Below are 17,149 nucleotides of genomic sequence, written 5' to 3'. Positions count from 1 at the left end.
TGATAAAGACTGGCGTACACCCAGCTACACGAAGCATTCAGTAAAACCAGCCCAGTAAATACTGTCTACTATAATGTAACTGGCACTTTACATACTACTGAATTATATATTAGTCCTCAATCTTAACATTAAAAAGAATTATCTATCATTTTAGAAATTGTTTTAAATAGGTCAGTGAACTGGACACAGACTACTCCAAAGGCAGGCTAATACGATCCTTAACAGACAACATGCACAAAGGACCATGAGGTGACAACACAGGAAGGTGGCAATACCGCCGTGTGAAAGCAGCATTTCACTTTTCTGGCAACCTGTTTACATCACATATTTCTATCAGCTTAAATTTTAATTCTAAAACAATCTAGTCCTCACCACAGATACTCTGATGAACACTTGGAGATGGACAGCAGGCTCCTGTTTCCTTTCTACACCCCCATATCAGCCAGCACAGTGGGCAGCATACACCAAGTACTGAGAAAACAGATGTATAATCTCAAAAAGTCTGGTTTTTTAACAATCTCTAAGCAAATCTCCAATAGTACCGGGAATTTAAATAGTATCCCCAATTCACAAAGAATCTTCAAAACAGTCAGTTGGCATTTCATTTGAAACATTTAAAATAAAAAACAACTGACTCACAAAATATTTTCCACAGTGTCTAGTACACAGTAGGCAGCACTGTGGATAGCTCTATTAAATCTGAGCAGTGTTGGGACTGTCTTTCCTTGTAGGGCTGAGGAGAGGAAAGTCTGGCACTTCCTTGGACCTAGTGTTTCATAGGCCCTCCACACCTTTAAGAGAAGCAGCACTTTAACAAAAACGATCCCAACAACACTTCTGATACATGTGGCACTGCTAACACATCACTCTTGCCAGTGCTTTCTGTAACAGTCCTGTCAATCACCTCAATGAATCACTCCAAGACTGACATGAGAGGAGAGCAACTTATCCAGGACTCCCGTTCACAAAGCATCGTGGAGAGGGAGGCACTGCATGTGTTGGACAATCTATTCTTGCCAAGGAAAACCTTGGTGTGACCAAAGTGACTCTGGAAATGTCTAGAAAATTCAAGGAAGCCACATGGAAGTCACATCTCTTCGGCTTTCTCAAGAGACAACCCAAACCATCCTTCCTCTGAAACGCTCCATCTCTGCCTCTCGCCTTGATCGGGCTCATCTGCCTTCCTCCACCAGGCTTAGTCACTTCCTATGTCCTGTCCTAGAATACAAGGTCATATATGCAGATTCAACATATTCTCACCTAAGAGAAAAGTAAGCAATTCCTCCCAACATGGTGCCCAATGTACCACCTCATATACCAAGCACGCCTGGAATCCCAGTGCTCAAGAGGCTGAGAGCAGGCGCCTCCAGTTCCAGGCCAAAAAAGTAAACGTGTGGTGTGTGTGTGTGTGTGTGTGTGTGTGTGTGTGTATGTGTGTGTGTCCGTGTCCCAGGCAAATATAATACATCAGTAATATCAGACTACACTTGGGAGGTGAAGTCAGGAAGATTGGGCGTTAGAGGGCCAACCTGAGCTACATGAGATGGTCTAAGACACTAGAAGGGTCTGAAGAGGTGGCTCAGTGGTTAAAAGCATCATCAGCTGCTCTTCCAGGGACCCAGCTTCAATTCCCATTACCCAGATTAAGGTAGCTAAAAACTATCTGCAACTCCAGTTCTGGCTTCCACATGCATACAGAACACAGGCATACATGCAGACAAAACACATATACAAACACAAATAAAAATAAAAAATACTAAATCTAAAAAACAGAAAGAAAGGAAGGAAAAATTCCTATCTCGGTGCTCAGAATTTCTACCCAGGCCTTCTCCATCCAGCCTAGGAACCCAGCATCTCTGAATGCTTATAAAAGGAACAGGCCATCACTGGTGCTTGCTTACAAATGGAACAAGCCATTTCTGGTTTATTCCCATCAGCACCTTTTAATGACTTGAGTATCCTGTGCACAAATGAGGTATGCTCCATCCCCAAGTTCTCAAAAGCAAGAACCATTTCTTCCATATCCTGGCACTGCCATACCCTGTACCAGGTTGGAACTTAGCCGATTTCTAATACAATTTCTAATACAATTGTCATGAATGTTACCCCATTCCCAGATTACTACCATTCCTTTATGACATACCAGCTCTTATAAGGCCCCTCTGTACACAACTTACAGTGGCTAAGGTGAGCAAGTGCACACATGCTGCACTAGATGCTACACGGTAAGCTAGCACTGCAGTGATGAGGGAGTAAGGCAGGCAGGCAGCAGAGGATAAGAGAGCGAAGGTCCTAAAGACAGAAGTTATGTAACAGGTCTAGGAACGTAAAGGTCCCCTCAAGATTTGAACTGGCCTCTTGGACCACTCAGCACAGGAGAGTCCAGCTCCACTGAGTTCCGTTTCTCAGAGCCAGCAGGCAACTGTAACATTTGCTGGTTCTCATGCCATCATAGACCTGTCTTATTTACTCCTAAATCTACAACTTTTCAGCTTCCACTGATGTAAATTTAAATTTTGATTCTCCAGTGACTTCTGAAATTGAAACCACAACCACGGGGGTGGGGGGACCCTCATAATCCCCTCTCCCTCCTCTTACTACATTTCCCTACCCTCAGAAAAAAACTAAAACTCTCTTTCTCTGAGGCACACTGGTTTAGGGATCAATATCAATCTATCTACCCTAAAGCCTAAGCTAGTGGTTTTTCCAGGTCACAGACCTCTGGACTCTAAGAACTTCGCAGCTCCTTCCCTGTGAGAAGGCAGAACTGTCTTTATGTTCTTCAATCAAAACAGCATACTGCAGCAGAATGAATGCAACCCAGTTAGGAAAACCCACACATTCAAGAGATTTGCAAAAAATGTAAAACAACACCTTTTTTTCATCAGTTCTTTTTATTTGAGAAGAGTTGTTTCTCATTTAAAAAAAAAAAATCTAAGCCTGAAGGTATACAGGTACATCATAGAAAGCTGGTTCAGCTGGGAAGTTTGATTGCCAATATCACAAACATACCAAAAATAAGTAAAACTAACCCACTATTATATTTAAATGAGTAAATGTAAAATATATTTTTTCAAATTTTTATGTTGTTTTCCAAAATTTTTGTAAGTATTAAGAAATACGACTAACCAATAAAAAAAACAACTTTGTAAGGAATCTCCAATGCTTAAGATTTTAAAGAGATCCAGAAAACATGTTTGGGAAGCTCCGGCTTAAACTAAGAGTGCTGGAAACATTTCTATTCCAAAGTTGCATTTCTCAGGGTAGGCAAGCTACTGTAAATTCTGCAATCACGCAGATCACGCCATGTCGCTAGGCTCACATCAACTCTGCCAGTCACTGTCGAAGAATACCCCGTTCTGCTTCCCTCATGAGCTTCCCCAACACACAGAACAAAAAACATCTGTGAGGAATCTCAGAATATGTGAATGTGACTTCATTATGGATCCGAGTATATATGAGATCGTCCTCCTTTATCCAGACAGGCCCTAAATCCAGTGACAAATGTCAGGTCCTAAGAGAAGCCCTGAGCAGGAGAGGTAATAGGAGGCTGTGTGAAAATGGAATCAAACACTACTTGTAGGGAGGGGGGAGGAGGAGGAAGAGGAGGAGGAGAAGATGAAAAAGAAGAGAAGGGAAGGGGAGGGGAGGGGAGGGGAGGGGAGGAGAGGGGAGGCCAGGGAAGACCTGAAGCACCCACCAGGCAAGGTAGAACTTGAAGAACCCTTTCCTAGACTTTCCAAGGGTCTCTGGCACCCTGATTTCAGACTCCCCAATGGAACTATGGGAAATAAATTCCTGCTGCTTTAAGCTCACCTCCTCCATCCCAACACTTTGTAGTAGCTTCTTACAATAGCCACAAGTAACAAAGGAGTCACCCAGGGCCTCAGTGTGACTCTAGGAGCTACTTTGGCCTTTGTGAGCTTAAATTTCATATCCAAACACCACCACAGGGCACCCAGGATTTGAACCCACCTTTCCTCTCCACACCAGAGCAAAGCAAAGTCTAGGCCCAGAGCCTATGCTGTTGCTCTCTGAGATTCTTGGCACAAGCTGGACCCTTGCTCTGAAAATTCACTCTGCATTCTTAACACCACCTACTCCTACATAAGCTCCCGATTCAAATCTTTATCAGGTTCTAACAAAAAAATAATAATAATAAAAAATAAAAATGGGTCACTTCCTATTGATCCCGCAGCAATTTGAAAAACATTTAAACCACACTGTTCCTCATTTACCTGTCTAGCATTCCCTCAATCCCCATTTCTCCACTCCAGAACTAGGTGGATCCAGAAAGGTCTAGTGTGTGTGGCTATATGGTGGCCCAGAGCACATCAGTAGTTCCCCTGGCTTCTACCCACTAGATGCCACCAAGCAGCAACACACACATACTCAGATGTGACAACCTAGTGCCTCCAGATACTGCCAATGTCCCAAGAGAAAAAAAAAAAAAAAAAAAAAAAAAAAAGACAAAGCACCCTAGCTGAAAATCTGCTGTAGATTGAAAGCTCCGGGGCTCTGGATCTAATGTTCCTACCAGTATTTATGATTGTGTCCATTCATTTAAAAACAGATACAAAAGTTCTTAGTCCTAGGTGTGAGCCAGGGACATAGCAGGAAATCAGACTTGGGCCCTGTCCTCATTAAGCCCAAGTTGGCAAAGAGCCTGAAGAGTGCTCAATGATACTGCTGAATGACTGCATCCGTTTGGCATGCACGTGTACAATAACATTCCACTCACGACGTGGAGCCAACAGTGGAAAGGTCTCTTCCTCAGGCCCAGAGCATTCTATAACTAAGGAGGATCCACTTTCAGGTATGTCCAAGTGACCTGGTGACCCTGTTAGCAATGAAGCCAACACAGAAGAACCCAGCAGTTGCCAAAGACAAAGAACACACAAAACAGAAACAAACAAACAAAAAACCTTCACAACTGGTAAGCACTGGTCCCAGTAAACAAAAAGCCAAAAAATGCCTCAGCCAGGGCTGCAGCTATCCCAGAGGTAGAGATGGGACCTGGAACCTTCCTCCCAAAAACACAAGGTTAAGCCTGCATGAACTTTAGACAAAGCCATGGGAGATCTGGCAAGCTGAGGCAACAGAATGCTGAGCTGAAAGGTCCCACTGTCACCAAAGCACAGGGTGCCCTTAAAAGCAAAGGGATTCTCACTGTAGGGGTGACTTGGGGGTACAGGAAAAAAAATGGAAGTTCTCTAAATGGAGGGCCAATAATGTAAAGACAAATCAGGGGACACACATGCTAGCACATGTCTATTGAGGCAAGTCACCGCATGGGAGCTGAGTGTCCCTTTGTCATAGAGAAACTCGGTACAATCCACCTCTACCACTCAAAGGCATGGCTGCCAAACATGGTGCAGACCTAAAGACCATCCTTCTCCAAGGCTGAGAACAAGGCTCTTCCCTCTTCCATCCTGTCCTTAGGGTGTGGAGGATACCAAGGAGGAGGCCTCTACCCTCTCAGAGGAGAAGGGGAGGGGAGATGGGGGGAAGGATTGTGGGAAGGGGACAGTGAGCATGATGTAAACTGAATAAATAAATTAATTAAAATATTTTAGTTTTTAAAAAGAAACAAAAACTCCTCCTGCCAAAAGCAGAAATAAAAGAGAACACTGCTTAGCTCCTCTTGACTTCCAAGAGGTTCTGAGGGACCTCACCCGGTGCCCTGTCTCTTGCCTATGCCCCAGACTGAGCCAGAAGATAAGAATTCTGGTAAGTTAACCACAAAGGGGGTGGGGATGGGGGTGGAGCGTGATTCTCTGAGAATGGAAAGCACCACAGTGACTTTCTCCAAGTATTTGGTACCTGGCTCCAAGAATGTCTTCAAGAGACTGGACTTCTCTTGTTTACTTAACAAGAACTACGGGGACATCAATACCCCCAGGTCAGCCCATCAGCTTAAGGATCTCCTGGGGCTACTCACCAACATTTTGTGTCAGCTCTTTCAATGTTACAAGATGGCTGCAGCTCCTCCAGCTACATACCCTCTTATCACCCCTGCCAACAGGGGGAAACGGTGGCTTTCTCAGGGCGTAAGGCAAGGGCTTTCTCCTTCACCTGTATATTTATCAGAGAGGAAAACGGTCTTGCGTAGCAGTCCTGTAAATTTCCACTACACCTCTATCTAGAGTGAAGGTGTGTGCTTAGTCAAAGCTGAAAAGTGATGTGGAGAATGAAGACCTGGGGTGGTGGTATTATTATTAATTATTATTATTATTTATTAATTTGTTATTTAAGAGGGAGAGAAGAAAGGAAAAAGCAGAGTAAACATGATGGAGGTGTCTGCCTTCTGGAAAGCCTGACAATCAGCCTTCACTTAAAAACAAAAGAAAGGCAAGCCTAGTGGTCGGCGCTTGTCAACATCCTTGGTGTAAGTACAATATTCCCACTATGGAAGCTTTCAAGTGATGAACCTGACCATGAGCTCACAAGAATTCCTGAATTTTCATGGCAGCTGGTACAAGCTGGCTCCAACATGCCACTGAATTAGACCTCACATTTGATTTAAAAACCTCGAATGCTCCTTCATACTAAACCACTCTGGATATCACACGGTACAGATGGCAGAACTGGAATGCTCTTGAAAGGGAGAGCCCGACCTCAAACCTGTGGCTCCTGTGAGACTCACAAGTCCACAAGCACTTCTGTGAAGGGAGTCACGTAAGTGCAGCCAGCTCTCTCCTCGGGACAATAAAACAGAAGCTGATAGGAAGACCCATTTTATTCAACCGGGCCTAGAAGATAATTGGTAAGATTTCTTTTTCATCTCAAACCTCTCTACCTTGGGGCAGGGAAGGGCTGGGAGAGCAAAGGTCTCTCTCTCATAGAAAAAAAATGAGGGACAGTGAACATGAATTCTGTGGCTGGGCTGTGGAAAAGGCTAGGCAGGGTCCTGTCATCTGCAGCATGTTAAGGTTCCTTTTCCCAGATGGGAGACATCATCAAGGACTCCATCCTCAGGTGGCTAGTTAACTAAAACCAAGAGGGGCTTCTCTTCAGCACAAAGACTGGGAGAAGCCTGAGGCACAGGAAGGGGAGAGATGCCGGGCCACGTCTTCTTTCAGAAGAGCTCAGGTATACAGATTATGGAACTCCGGGCTGTCGACCAACAACGATCATCAGGTGTGGTGCTGCACACTAGAAATCCCAGCTACTATGAAGGCTGAGTTAGGATGCTCCAGGGAGACTTTAAGTACTAACTTCAAGCCATTTAGGAGAAAAAGGATAAAAGAAAAGAAAAACAGAATAATACTGAAGACCCATTTTTACAAAGCCAATCAAAATTGACTAATTATATTGTAGGTTACTTTCTCCCAAGGCAAAAATACTATAAGGCTACCATTACACCTTGAAATGCAGATTATCATCAAAAAGAAGAAATTAAAATTCCAAATCCAATCCTACTGCCCCAGTGGCACGGTTTAAAAGTATTCCCCAAGATTCATATCACCCTAATGCTAGAATGCTAAGAGGTGAGTCCTTTGAGAAGTGAGTAGGTTGGTCACTTAGCTATGCCCCATCCCCACACCGCGCCGAGTGCAACATCAGGAGTCTGGAAAAGGGTGGGTATCAAAGGTAGGGCATCCCACTCTTGATCCTGTGCATCTGTGAAATGCCTTTCATCATTCTATAAAGTAGAAAGAAGCCCCCCCCCCATCAAATGACAACCCCTCTATGCTAGAGCTCCAAGCCTTCAAGACTGTGAAAATATACTTCACTTTAAAAAAAAAAAAAAATGCTTTTAAGTACTTTAATTTAAAAAGTACCCTAGACTCAAGTCATGGTGTTACAAACTGGAGTCAAAGACCCAGAGTTAACAAGACTTGCATATGATGCAGATACACATTTTTAAGTAGGAATCATGCTTTTTGTTGTTGTTGTTATCATTGATTTAGAGAGGGTTTTTTCCCCCTCATTAGTAAGTTTCCTAAGGCATTAAGGAATTGAGAACAGTTGCTAAACTCCCTGTCACTGTGGACCAGCTTTAGAAACTGGCTAGTGGTAACAAAAGTATTCACAGAAGCTCCCAGCTTCTGTGAGCACAGGTGCTAGCTCTCGTGCTCGCTCTCTTTCTCTGTCTCTGTCTCTCTCTCTCTCTCTCTCTCTCTCTCTCTCTCTCTCTCCTCCCTCTCTCTCTCCTCCTTCTCTCCTCCCTCTCTCTCCTCCCTCTCTCTCTCCTCCCTCTCTCTCTCCTCCCTCTCTCTCTCCTCCCTCTCTCTCTCCTCCCTCTCTCTCTTTCCTCCCTCTCTCTCTCTCCTCCTTCTCTCTCTTTCCTCCCTCTCCCCCCTCTCTCTTTCCTCCCTCCCTTTCCTCCCTCTCTCTCTTTCCTCCCTCTCTCTCCTCCCTCTCTCTCTTTCCTCCCTTTCTCTCTCCTCCCTCTCTCTCTTTCCTCCCTCTCTCCTCCCCCTCTCTCCTCCCTGTCTTTTCTTCCTCTCTCTCTTCTCTCTTCTCTCTTCTCTCTTCTCTCTTCTCTCTTCTCTCTTCTCTCTTCTCTCTTCTCTCTTCTCTCTTCTCTCTTCTTCTCTCTTCTCTCTTCTCTCTTCTCTCTCTCTCTCTCTCTCTCTCTCTCTCTCTCTCTCTCTCTCTGGGTCAAAGGTTACTTTTTACTTCCTCCTTGCTGAATAGACCAAGGCAGCTTTCCCTCACTGCTAGGAGACTTGAAGCTTTAGCCACTTCCCTCATGCTCACACTGCCTACCCCACAGCAGTGGCTCAAAACCTCTCTATGAGACAAGCCTCAGAACACAGAGCAGGAGACCCTCCAGTCTGGTTTTCTCTTTCTGCTCTGCTAGCACCTGATGCTGCCCGTTGACCTGTATATACCTGAATGTATATACCTGTTAGCATAAGTATCCAGACTCCATTCTGAATGGACCAAATTCCATCTCAAGTGTCAACCTGTGGGGAAACATCCATCAGGCTAAAGGACAGTGACTGCTACTCCCACAGATAGTCCCTAGAGTCCAGCTGAGAACCCAGCGCCAGGTCAAACAAAAACCTCACACAGCACTGCTAAGTTAAAGCAGGGGTTTGTGGCACAAAGCTAGCTCACCTCTCCTTTGCCTCAGGTTAGCCAAGAGAGCCCATGGGAAATAGCTTCTGATATTTCCAGGCGCAGGCATGGAATTCTACTCAGCTATAAATGCTTTACAGCTGGCAGGAAACAAGCCTAGGCTAAGAACAGGGTGTTAGATCAGTTTCAAGGAGAGAGTAGCTAAGTGTTCACTCTGAGCTTAGCTCCCAAAGGTACCCATTCTTCAAATAAGATGTGAGGAAAGACACGGAGACCCAAGGTAAGTATTGAGCAGTGTGTAGGAACATGACAGAATCCAAGCTACGCTGCAGGTAAGCACACAAGCTAAGACACTGTTTCTCAAATTCAGTGTGCTGAGGAATCACCTAGAAAGGTTACTTACAACTCCCTGAGTTTCCTCCCATTAATTCTGACTAGGCAGGTCTCCGGTGGAGGTTAAGTACTGCATCTCCCTGAAATGACAACTAGTTGCATTTCTCTTCTCTGCTCAGAATCATTTAGCAACAGTTTTTCAAAGTGGTACTGGTGATTGGGTAGGGCCTTGGGCATACCAGGGGAGACCTCCGCCTTTGAGTACAACCCCCTGACCTACCTAGCAAGTTTTCTCTAGGCAGCCAGAATAAGAACTGAAACAGAGCTTTCTACCCAGATTCTAACCTGAGTCACCTAGAAGCAGGCCACACCCTTCCCTTATTTTATTGGGATTTTAAGGAAGTCTGAAGCAACACCTCACCTCCCCCAGGCCAACAAATTGCTCACAAGCATGGAACATTCTAGAACCAAATATCTCTCTAGCTTCTGTCTTCATCCTCCAGGCAACCAGCCAATTTGTCCGATCTTCCCTGAGAATTCAATGTAATCTTCCCCCATTCCTCTACCATTGCTCCTCCCCCGGGTCTCTGAATTTTTGTTTATTTCTTTTTCAATTAGTACCTTGTCTAACCGCAGACACAAGGCAGTCACGTGATCACCAGCAATAAACCCTTGCCCTCACACAACTTACATTCAGTGTGGTTGGTTGGCCTTCAGGCAGATGCAGCACCCTTAAAAACGGAATTTCAGACCCTGATGAGCTGTACAAAAGCATATTAATACAGGGTGAGAAGCTGAAGATTGGCTGCAAGGAAGGTTCCTCCTTTGAGACAATCTGTTAGCTAAGAATCAAGAACAATAAACACTACTACAGCAATGAACTGGAACTTAATAAAGAGTCGGGCCTGTTGGAAGGTAAGATGGCAGCCCTGGCCCACTGTACAGCCAGAAGCCAGAAGGGTACACAGATGGAAGCTCTTCGTAAAACCAGCTTTCCAAGGCGGGTCTCAGGGATACTGTCATCAGTACAACAGAAGGAACCTGGATCCTTTACCAAGACATCAGCTACTTGAAGCTGACCTGTGTTGAGTGTCGTATGTGTGGCAGGACCATGTGCCATGTCTCTCTGCTCTCCACATCGCAACTGGTTTACATACTGACTACATCTCACAGGTGAAGACTGTGAACCAAAGCAGCAGTAGATGGCAGAGCCGAAACTCAGAGGCAGGCTTGTGGCTGCAAGGAGCAGCAGTGGAGGTGAGCTAGGGCCATGATGGTGAGGCCCTGAAGGGTCTGCATACTGTTCTAAGCATAAGAGAAAGCTGCTGGGGACAGTCTGGGCTTTTCTGACAGGCTCTTAGATGACTATGAAAGGATGGAACTTCTGAGGAAAGTCCCCACCAAACTACGTTTGTCTGCTCTGATAAGCCAAACTCCCGCAGCTTCAGCCCATAAAAAGATCCTTACATGAAATTCCCTAAGAGGATGTCTGTCTCTGTCTCTCTGTCTCTGTCTCTGTCTCTCTCTGTCTCTGTCTCTCTCTCTCTCTCTCTCTCTCTCTCTCTCTCTCTCTCTCTCTCACACACACACACACACACACACACATATGCAAAACAATGAACCACCAGTGGTCCACTAGCTTACACTTCTGGATCAGCATCTGGTGTTAACCTTTCAGGTGAGTCAACTCTCCTCAGAAGCTGGAAGGAGATGTGCACCAGCATGCCAACTCTGCAAAGTCGAGCTGCCCCTCTCCTGAGGAGCCCTGCTCCTCATCAGTTTGCACAATCCCTCCCCTAGATCCTGCTGGTGGCTCCTATGCCTGCAGAGAAACCTCACTACTGCCCCAATCCATTTCTCTTACTAATTTGATTTCCTGGATGTATTTACTATTCAACTGTCCAGGCCACACAGTCAAGGTAAAACAACCCTTCCTTCCTTCTGGGTCTCATTCCACCTTTCACAGTCCTGAGCCTTGACAACAGACAAGGACACTCTGGGCATTCACCTAACTAAGCTTTCCCAACACCTCTGATGCCACGTTCATTCTTTAACCCACTTGTCTCTCTTTCGATAATACATCACAAGAAGTATCTGTGCCCTTGGCATTCCAGGGACCTCACTCAGGGCATGTCAATGGCAGCAAACATAGCCCCCTTTGCTGTCCTCAAGAAACTGTCCCACTGGGTGGAAATAGCCAGATACAAACAAATAACTGCAAACGATACACACACCAGAAAGGCCTGAGAAGGTCCCTGGGCTGAGACCAACATGATGACAGACAGGCCTGACAGTAATTCTTGACAGGAAATAGTTGCATGATGAATCTATGACCAACTCTAATTGAAGTTCCTTACATACATTGTCCATGTTCGTATCCAACCATCTTGCAGGAAAGCAGTAGTCTCGTCCAACTCCAAGAGGGAAAAAAGATGGTGAACAGGGAGAGAACAACTGGGTGTGGGGACAAAACAGCCAAGATTCAGGCACACAGAATGGCTCCAGAGCCCACCTGCTAGATCACAGCTGTCGGAGGGCAGGATGAAATGTTGAGTTTGAAGGAGAAAAGGCGGGCGGGTGTCTGGGTAGACCAAGACCGATCAATACAAGAATCCCAGGAAAGAGAAAAGTCAGACTAAAGCCAGAAAAGGATCTGAGCAAGTGGTGAAACTCGGAAGTATCGGATGAATTAGAAATCCAAACTATTCCAGAAGCAGGCCAGGCAAGACACACTGGTGGATGTACAGCATTGCTAAGTAGATAAGCTGTAAGAAAAGAGGACTAGAGAGAGACTCCTACTTCTCTGATTCCCCATTTTTAAAGTCTGGAGGGCAGTCTATGTGTAGATAACAAAGTATTCCACCACCACATTTAATAAAGTCTAAGGAGAGGCCGGGGAACTGCAAGCTTGTCAATGAATTCGATCAATGGATGAAGCAGGTTAACTGGGTCTTCCTTTCCTTAGGTCTCCACAGAGTCCTCACGGAGGATTCCACTCAGTAGCCTGGGATCCTATTTCCGGAACATTCTTATCACTTCTTATCACTAAAAACTACATAGATAGCAATAAGGCAACTTTGGTTCAGTTAGGAATAGGGATTTTCTTACCCAAATACGAGGAAAATTTTTCATAAAGTTTTACCTTGTTTTTCCCGAAGAGCACAAGTAAACTAGTTGACAAGTGAGAAGTGATCCAACCACTAAGATTCTCAACCACAGTCCAAACTCACCACTGTCAAACCAGAAGCCTGCATTTCCTCTGTTAAGTCAAACATTTAGCCAGATGTGGTGGTGCAGGCCTACGACCTCAGGACTTTGGAGACAAGAAGGTCTTGAGTTCAAGATCAGCTTGGGTAGATCAATGTGACCTTTGTCAAACAAATCACCACAGCTCTCTGATGGATAATGGTACAGATTTGGTCTCCTTCAACTATGTGTGATTGTATATCTCGTGTTTTCGTGTACTAACATGTGTGTATATGATGTCTTATACAATCATATACATATTGCAGTAAACTGCAAAAATCAAGACTGTTCAGAAAGCACAATACAGTTTCTCTACAGTTAACAAAAGGATAAAATCACTGGTTGTACAAGGACAGGGTGGAAGTTTGAGGGAGTAGTATAATACATAAATAACTGAAGCTTAGGAATCTGCTCGCCAGCAACCAAAAAAACAGCCAAGCACCTGTTCCATATTGTACCCAAATTTGACTACAGCCACATATAACTCTCTCCTCAAGAGAGATAGAATATCGGTCGCCTGGGGGAAAGTGAATCATAAGAGTAGCAGGGCAAGTCATCCCAAGCACAGTGTTGGTTTGAATGAGTACCGCACTGATAATCCAACCGATGCTTATTCACCACACACTTCAGATAAATCAAGTGCTTCTGGGCTTCAAGCATCTTATTTTCTCACATCAAAGTAGAAAAGGTACCCTCTACAGTCACTTCTTCCAGTTTTAGATTTCTAGAAAAGTGACCCAATATCCAAAATTATTCTTTCCAGGATCCAAATCCTGAAGTGACTGTCATCTGTAAAAATAAATGCTAAACAAGCACACATGCTAATCCAAGCCACCAACCATAAGCTAGGGAGCTGCCTAATCACGTCACTCTCCAGAAAGACATAGTGAGACACTAATTACTACATGAGAAAAGTCAACAAATGAACGTCCCTATCCCTACCAAAACTTTTAAAATGTTCTGCTAGTAACGCTTAAATCAACTTCCTTTACTTGGTCCTTAGAGTCTCTCTTCTTTCCGGACCTTAGGAGCTGCGTAAGGACATGCTACCCACCTGTAAACTTCCCAGGCATCTTCAATTCTTAATTACGTCCCTGATCCTCAAACTCAATGTGATAAGGCCAAAAGGAATTGCTCATGATGACTTCTCGGGCACATTATTAGCCAGTCTGGGCTGAGCCTCTACTAATGAGACAGATACATTTATCAAAATAGAAGCCTGAAAGAACTCTTACTTGCAAAGTCCTCTTGTGAAATCAGTGGACATGCAAACTTTTAGTAGTTTCCAGGCTCACAGGAAAAAGACTACATGGCCAGTTCATGTTTAACTATAGAAAAGAGAAGATGGGTGGGCAGTAGCTGGCAAAGTCTAAAAGGACAGCTGCGAAGCAGGTGAACCAAAAAAGAAAAGATAGTCAAGTCTCTGGGCAAACTGTATAGCCAAGGGCGATCGTTATTATGGCTGGAGAGTTGTTACATAATTACTTGTTAACTCCTGACACATACCTACATAGCTTATACTAACCACTGAAACTACTGTATGTGCAACAGCCAAGGTTTCTCCAATTAATTTCATTCAAAGAAATAAGTAATCCTGGAAGCTATTCCTTTCTAAGGTAACTTGCCTGCTTTTATACATACAAAACAGCCTCCGGGAAAGCCAATTGCCTCTCTAGAAACAAATTTCAGTGTTTCGCTTTAATATTGTTTTCTTAATTTTTTTTTTAAAGGAGAGAGATAACAGAAGTTCGTTCACAGAGCCAAATATATGATCACCTCGCTAAAAACAGACTTCCATTCCAAACTGGAGGATGTGAAAAGGGTCCCTCCCCCATCCGTGCCTATACCGCTGGCGCAAAACGCAAGACCACGGTGTCCGATGCACTGCATTCCAGCATTTGTCAAAAAGTTTACGGGGATTTATCGAAGCGACGGAGTAAAAAACAATAAAACCAGCAGAAACGGAGGAAATCGAGCAGGAAGACGGTTGCGAGGTAGAAGCGGTAAAGCGCCCAGCGGCGCAGTGCAAGGCCCGACAACCGGGAAGCGACCCAGCCCCCCGCAGAGCGGCCGCCCAGCGGAGCGCGGGGGTCGACGGGCTCAGGGTCTCCGTAGCCCAGGGTCCCTGATACCCCAGCCCCGGCCCCGCCTCCGATCCCCTTCCCCAGCCCTTCCCCCGCAGCGCCGCGGACGCCCGCCGGGCCAGCTTGGCCCCGGGTCAGCGCTGCGGAGCGCCGCACAACCGCGGAGGCCGCCGGCGCCCTTACCTCCTTCTGCTTAGGGTCCTGCGGGTAGACGTCGGGCGGCCCGAGCCGCGGGCGCTTCAGCGGTCTCTGCTCATAGCTGAGAAGCCCGAAGGCGGCCATGATCTCTCATGTTAACCGGCGAAATGAATGAGAGTTGGAGCTGGAGCAGCCGCCTCTGAGCACCAGGGAGCAGCACTTTGCAGACAGACTCCCTCTTCCCTCCACTCTGGCTCGCCGTGGCGCTGCAGGCAGGAGAAAAAGCAGGTTGGAGACGGCCGCTGCCCGCGCGCAGACGCGCTCAGGGGGGCCGCCTTCGTGGGCACCCCGCTGCGCCGAGCCCCGGGACGCCTGCTCCGCGGGCGGCGGCGAGGCTGGAGGTCGGCCAGGGTCCGCCGCGGCGCCGGCCTCCCGCCACCCCCACCCGGTCCCCAGGGGGAGGAGCAGCTGATGGGAACGTGTGACTTTCTTCACCAATGAACCCAAACCCACCCAGGGGGGCACAGGCTGGGGTGGGGGAGGGGCATAAAGGGGGAGAAAACTTTTCTTGGGCGCCTAGGCGGGAGGCTCGGTGCCCGCCGAGAGCTAGGCGTCCTCGGGCCCGCGAGGCGCTGCGCAGTGGCCCGCGCCCACTTCCTGGCTCGCCGTGCCCCGCGCCCACAGCTTTGCACCGGGAGGACCCGCCGCCCGGGCACGGAACCGCGGGCGCGGAGGGGAGAGAGGCCGCGAGAGGCGAGGATGCGGACGCCGAGCGAGGCCGGTGCCTCCGGGCTCAGCCGGTGCACGAGCTGCGCGGGTCCCCTCGGCGGCGCCGGGGCGCCTTGCTGGCTGCCGGCTGCAGCGGCCGCGGCGGCTAGAGGGGGCCGCGCTCGCAGTGGCGCGGGGCCGACTTAACCCTTTGCTGGCCCTCCGGGGGCTGGGGAGGGGGTAAACAGAGGTGGCCGCGAGCACCGACGGACACATCGGGAGCGCGGGCGACTCGGCTACCCGGGCCACCCCTAGACGTCGCGCGCCCCGATCCCCACCCCCAACAGTTTACCTGTTGGTCCCTAGCTAGTGGCTAGGCAGGGGCGGGCGGCCCGGACGCCCTGGCGACCACAGCCTCCATCGCTCCGATCGGGTTGAGGAATTGGATTTGACGTTACCAGGTGTCTGGCTCGCCAGACTGCGGACGCCGCGAAGTTTGCGGCTGCCTGGGGGCGTCGCTCGCCGTCGCCGGCGTTCTCGCCCCCACGGCCCGGGAGCGCGAGCTCCCGAGTTGGCGGACGGCGGCGCGGCGGCCGCACTGAGCATGCCCAGCTTGTCGGCCGGACCGCGGAGGAGTTGGCTGCGAGCGCCTCGAGCGCTCCCATCTGCCTCTCCGGGTTTTCGCAGCCGCAGAGCGCGCAGTCCACGGGCCCTGCGCCCCAGCTAGCTGCAGGGTTAACCCGGCTGTGGAACCAGCACCAAGGAGGGACCCCGGGCCTCGAGCTGCGCCCTCCGCCTCGACCCCTCCTGCGGTCGCCATCCCGGCAGCCTAGGCAAAACCTCACCTGCTCGCATCACAGGGATGGGAACCGCGGGGAGGGGGCGATCCTTTCGGGGAATCTGGTCGATCCACCTGCCGACGCCCCTCGCTTGCTCCAGGTAGAGACACACAGATGCCGGGCCACCAGCCGTGAGCATTGAGACCTAGCCTCGGAGGCGGGCCCAATGTGTCCTAAGGGACCCTGCAGGAGGCGCGCCCAGGAGAACGCGCCAGCACTTGGCCAAGAATGATGGCTGCCATTTATGGAGTCTTCCTTTGGTTGTATGATCTTGATGGTCTGGATTTGCTTCTAACAACAAACCGTGGTTTTACTTCACCCTCTTTATAAATGAGGAAATTGTGTCAGTTCGGAGAGGAGAGGTTAGATGACTTGTTCAAAGCTGCAAAAGCTAGTCGGAATTTGAACCTACCACTCCTGGAGCTCAGGTTTCTGACCTCACCCCTCTGCTTTGATCCCGAAAGGCTGTGTGCTTGATCTGCCCTTGGCCTGATTATGTCACATTCCCCATAACTTGAGGAATGTGTTGGACTCCTAGTTCCCGCCTCTGGAGAGGATGTACACAGAATAACCTGCAGCCTTTCTATAGTACCTGGTACATGTTCGTGATATACGAATGTCTGTCTACTCGCTGGCTTTAAAGCACCCGAGGGAAGGAAGGAGTAGATAAGGCAATGGCATTGCAGACGACTAGTTCTTCATTGCTCACCCTCTGAACTACAAGTTTCTCCAACCTAGCCTAAAACCTAAATGGGGATGTATGGGCTGAAT

At 47.7% G+C, this 17,149-nt stretch overlaps 1 protein-coding gene across 14 annotated transcripts in view; it reads right to left on the bottom strand.

The window, feature by feature from the left end:
• Med12l (mediator complex subunit 12L) overlaps nt 1–16,529 on the bottom strand; it is a 290,187-nt gene extending 273,658 nt beyond the window's left edge. For 13 of the 14 annotated variants that reach the window (XM_076932420.1, XM_076932432.1, XM_076932433.1 and 10 more), the window contains exons 1-2: nt 16,385–16,529; nt 14,877–15,097 (exon numbers count right to left, since the gene is read on the bottom strand). In XM_076932420.1, the coding sequence (XP_076788535.1) occupies nt 14,877–14,975 (99 nt within the window). In that variant the 5' untranslated portion in view covers nt 14,976–15,097; nt 16,385–16,529. Of the gene's footprint in view, nt 1–14,876; nt 15,098–15,891; nt 16,091–16,384 lie in introns of those variants that run through there. The other variant, XM_076932421.1, reaches the window with a different exon arrangement.
• Nucleotides 16,530–17,149: the final 620 nt, after the last annotated feature.

The sequence above is a fragment of the Arvicanthis niloticus genome, chromosome 4 (genome assembly GCF_011762505.2).
Source record: "Arvicanthis niloticus isolate mArvNil1 chromosome 4, mArvNil1.pat.X, whole genome shotgun sequence".
Taxonomy (NCBI): domain Eukaryota; kingdom Metazoa; phylum Chordata; class Mammalia; order Rodentia; family Muridae; genus Arvicanthis; species Arvicanthis niloticus.
Note: the sequence above shows the minus strand (reverse complement) of the source record. Positions and strands in the feature narration are given on the sequence as shown.